Raw genomic sequence first — 4117 nt, 5'->3', positions numbered from 1 at the left:
CCCACACTCTCTTTCCTTTTCTCAAACACACCACTAATTAGTCAGGAAGCCATTGACAGTGTTGATTACTATTCACTGTGCCTCACAAACACAACCAGACGCAGACACATTTCCTTGGTAATGAGGGGAGATAGATGGCTGGGCATCCTTTGAAGGACAATAGTAAAAAGGTCAAAGAGATTGGCTAGACAGCAACACCAACACTCTCTAAAAGTATGATAACTCTGACAGAAACAAGGTTAGGAAGGAGAAAGTTTCACTGTTTGTCAATCTACACTGACATTGCAGGTCTTTACAACTCTAATTTCTTGTGTACGCAAGGCCTCAGACTTTAAGATGCCATTTGAGAAAACACTGAAGGGTGAAAGATTCTCACAAACACATCCTGTAAATAGACATGAACATGAAAACTTATCCATACTTTTTTAGAATGTGCAACTTTGTGCAACAGACAGAGACAGACAGACAGACAGTTGATAGATAGATAGATAGATAGATAGATAGATCTTTATTCATGTCTGTGTTATCATACAGTAAGCATGACAATGCAGCAATTGTTAATAAACAGTGCACACAAGTTTAAGAAAAGTTACGAGATATCATATTGATACTTTGTTAAGCATGTTTACTGCCCATTGAACGGGCAGAACATGAGATAACCATTTAAGGCCACATGTTTATAACAGTGACTCTACCTAAAAACTAGCCCTAAGCAGACGCAGCTTTGACAAAACTTTACTTTAGACAACAGCTCTACCTATTGGAAACCTTTAGGTATTGCTATTTACTGCAAAAACTAGACTTGAAATTAAAGAGTTCGGGATGCTCAAGTGCATCCAGTTTAACAACGCCGTGAGTTATACATTAATGGCATGATGAATGGCACATTTGGTTCCTGTAATTATCACTAACCGTTCAAAATTACTTACCGTTCGCTGACGCGGAGTAAATATTGTTGAGCGTTGAAAAATCAAGTGGTTTGTGTGATCTGCCGTTACAGTTTTACAATCTGAGGGCAATTATTAGAGGGCTTTCAACTTTACTAAAATATGAGGACTACAACAATCTATTGTGCAAAGCTCAACGAGATTTAACTATTTGAGGAGGGGGATGGGATGCCGGGAAGACACTGGCCAACTTTGTCCGCCATTTTGGCTCAGATTTTTCCAAAACTGCAATGGAAGCGCAAGCCTATAATTTGAGCCAGAATGGAGGTCGTTTCATATCCATCGACTATTACTTTCGACTTTTCTAGCAAAAACAAATGAACGCCAGGGGGCGGTGGGTGGCAAATCTTTCGAGCAGACAAAGATGGCGGTACGGAAGAAAGACGGCGGCCCGAATGTAAAATATTTCGAAGCGTCTGATACCGTCTCGCAGTTCGACAATGTCCGGGTTTGGCTGGGCAAGAATTATAAAAAGGTACCATTCGTTTATTTGTAACCAACGCGAACGGTCATTGAGATATATGTGCAGGAAAGGGCAGACTCGAGGCGGGTAGGCAGAAAGGAGATGGGGAGAAATCCAGCTGTTTAAAATCCACAGTCTGACGCGTCTCAGACAATAGAAGATGCTGGATGCGCGTCTTGAGAAAAGTCTTAAGACGTACCCAAGAATTGGTTTATCTAAAATATCTGGAGTCGTTTCCACATCTCTGGATAGTAATTTGACCTTGTCTAATAGGTTTTTATGAATGGCCTTTCTCTTTTATACAAGGAAAGGCCAGCTCGTGTAACGGGGCTGCGGTACTGGCAGCGCAAGTGCGTGTATCCAGATGTGCAGCCAAATCCGCCTCGCGCCCCGTGTATGTAAAAACAGCCATGTGTTACAGACGATGACAAATTCACAGTCGGATGTGAAGAATATTTTTTCTCTTTTCAGTTGCAACAATTTACCCATGGGAAGTACATGATGCACTGAAACAATGTGTGGGAGCCGGCTATAGCCTGCAACAAAGTCTAATTTCCCGCTAATGAAACACCTCTATTAGCATATGCATGAACTAGTCAAGGTGTTTCGTATATGATGTAAAGAAAGAAATTCCTTACATATAAAACCTGTTTTAATGTAATGTAGTTCAAAACAATCCTAATTTTAATAAACGTATGTTTTTACATTTATGGAATTCCCATTGCATAAATAATATAAAAATTAAAGGTTATGAATATTGAAACATTAAATAAATGAATGAAAACTGAAACTAGAAATAAAAATATTTATCTAAATTATAAAATATATGTGCTGTCATGACAAACACAGGACTGAAGCTGTAGGCTACAGCCTTCCTTGTTTCAATTTTATGTAATTTAAAAGAACTGATTTAAGCTTTTAAAATGTCACGTGATGTAGATGTGCGATGACTGTAGATGTAGCAAGCATGTCCCTATTAGTGGTCGAGCAATACTATGGCCTATGAAATGTTTTGGATCAAGTGCCTGGTAAAATCTTTTTTGCATTTGCATTTTTCTAATTTCATATATTATCAACATTAAATTTGAGTGAAAGGCGGAATTAACATTAATTTAAACACCACTGTATATGTAATGCAATCTAATGATTGCAATGGTCACACAGTTTACAAAAAATTAATACTTATTAATAGTATCAGAATGGTCAAATATTGACTGATTAATCTGCCAGCATGATGCATTATATATATATATATATATATATATCAGGAGGAAGTGTTTGGCCGGCATGTCAGCAACCCTCCCCTCACTAAACTACCGGTATTCACACAAGACTTCTTTCGTAATAATATTGAATCAAATGCATTAAAGTGATCAGCATTGTAGAGTGCTGATGAAGCTCTCCTCTCACCCTTAGATGAAGTGTTTTTTGGATTTCAAATCTGGAGGAGCTCTGTGTCATATTCTGGCTGCTGCCTACAAGTTCAAGAGTGATCAAGGATGGTAATGGTCCTCTCTTACCCTCTTTCACCTCTCTTTATTATTTAATTACCACTACAAATACATACATTCTATAAATGTAATTTGATTTAAATGAAATAGAATAAAAATAACAATATTTTTCATTTTTATATACTACAATATACAATTTGTAATTTGTTTTATATGTATGTATGTATAGATAGATAGATAGATAGATAGATCTATCAAGTAAATTAAACAAAAATATATATTTGATTTTTTTATATCAAGTTAAATTGATTTGTATAGTGCTTTTTACAATACACATAGTTTCAAAGCAGCTTTACATAATGTTATACTGTTATGTCTGTAATGCATTAGTGCTTTACCATAAAGCAAGTTAAAAAAAAATTAGTACTGTGAATAGGCTATTACTCTAAATTCATGAAAAATGTTAACAAAAGTATCCTAGAAAAACTGTAAAAATATTATTTCATCATGTGGTCTATTTAAGTATCTGTTCATTTAATATGTACGTTTGCCATTTATTTGAGTGGCCTAATCAGCTGTTGTATAATTACTCTGACACTTAACCTGATGACACACTTGCCAGAAGAGTCGTGATTCGCCTCCCTCATGGTGTGAATTGGTCCTCATGCTCCTGAATACATTCTGCATGACATTTTTGCTACATTTGAACTTTCAGTTAGTGTATCAGATCTTTGATGTTAGCAGTGATGTGCTCATTCAGTGATTACAGACCAAAAATCTAATTAATACTCATTAGTTGTTCACTTCTGTATCCATCAGGAGGAGATTTGACTTCCAGAATCCTTCGAGAATGGACCGCAATGTTGAAATGTTCTTGACTATAGAAAAGTCTTTGGTACAGGTGTGTATCAAACACACAATTTCATGCACACACACAGTTATCCAGTCAGATGAACATCACTTGTGGTCATGATATGGTTGGTATGTATTAGTATGTAAATGTGTGAGGAGAAATATTGAATAATGATGTGTTTTTCTCTTTGTAGAATAACTGTTTGTCCCGACCTGTGATTTACCTGAGTTCAGAGATAGAGCCCAAGCTACTGGGAAAACTGAAGGACATCATCAAACGACACCAGGTTCTTCCCAAAACTATTCGTTTTTAGTTAGTACATAGGTTACTACATAGTTAGTACATATATATATATATATATATATATATATATATATATAGAGAGAGAGTTTTATATATAAAT

At 36.0% G+C, this 4117-nt stretch overlaps 1 protein-coding gene across 1 annotated transcript in view; it reads left to right on the top strand.

Moving 5' to 3' along the window:
- The first annotated feature begins 2680 nt into the window (after nucleotides 1–2680).
- The window catches only part of LOC107673598 (SWI/SNF complex subunit SMARCC2-like), a 12927-nt gene continuing 11490 nt past the window's right edge, over nucleotides 2681–4117 (top strand). The window contains exons 1-4 of the mRNA XM_016467241.1: nucleotides 2681–2729; nucleotides 2827–2912; nucleotides 3681–3762; nucleotides 3908–4000. Of these exons, the coding sequence (XP_016322727.1) occupies nucleotides 2827–2912; nucleotides 3681–3762; nucleotides 3908–4000 (261 nt within the window). The 5' untranslated portion in view covers nucleotides 2681–2729. The remainder of the gene's footprint in view (nucleotides 2730–2826; nucleotides 2913–3680; nucleotides 3763–3907; nucleotides 4001–4117) is intronic.

The sequence above is a fragment of the Sinocyclocheilus anshuiensis genome, unplaced genomic scaffold (assembly GCF_001515605.1).
Source record: "Sinocyclocheilus anshuiensis isolate Anshui unplaced genomic scaffold, SAMN03320099.WGS_v1.1 scaffold44, whole genome shotgun sequence".
NCBI lineage: Eukaryota > Metazoa > Chordata > Actinopteri > Cypriniformes > Cyprinidae > Sinocyclocheilus > Sinocyclocheilus anshuiensis.
Note: the sequence above shows the minus strand (reverse complement) of the source record. Positions and strands in the feature narration are given on the sequence as shown.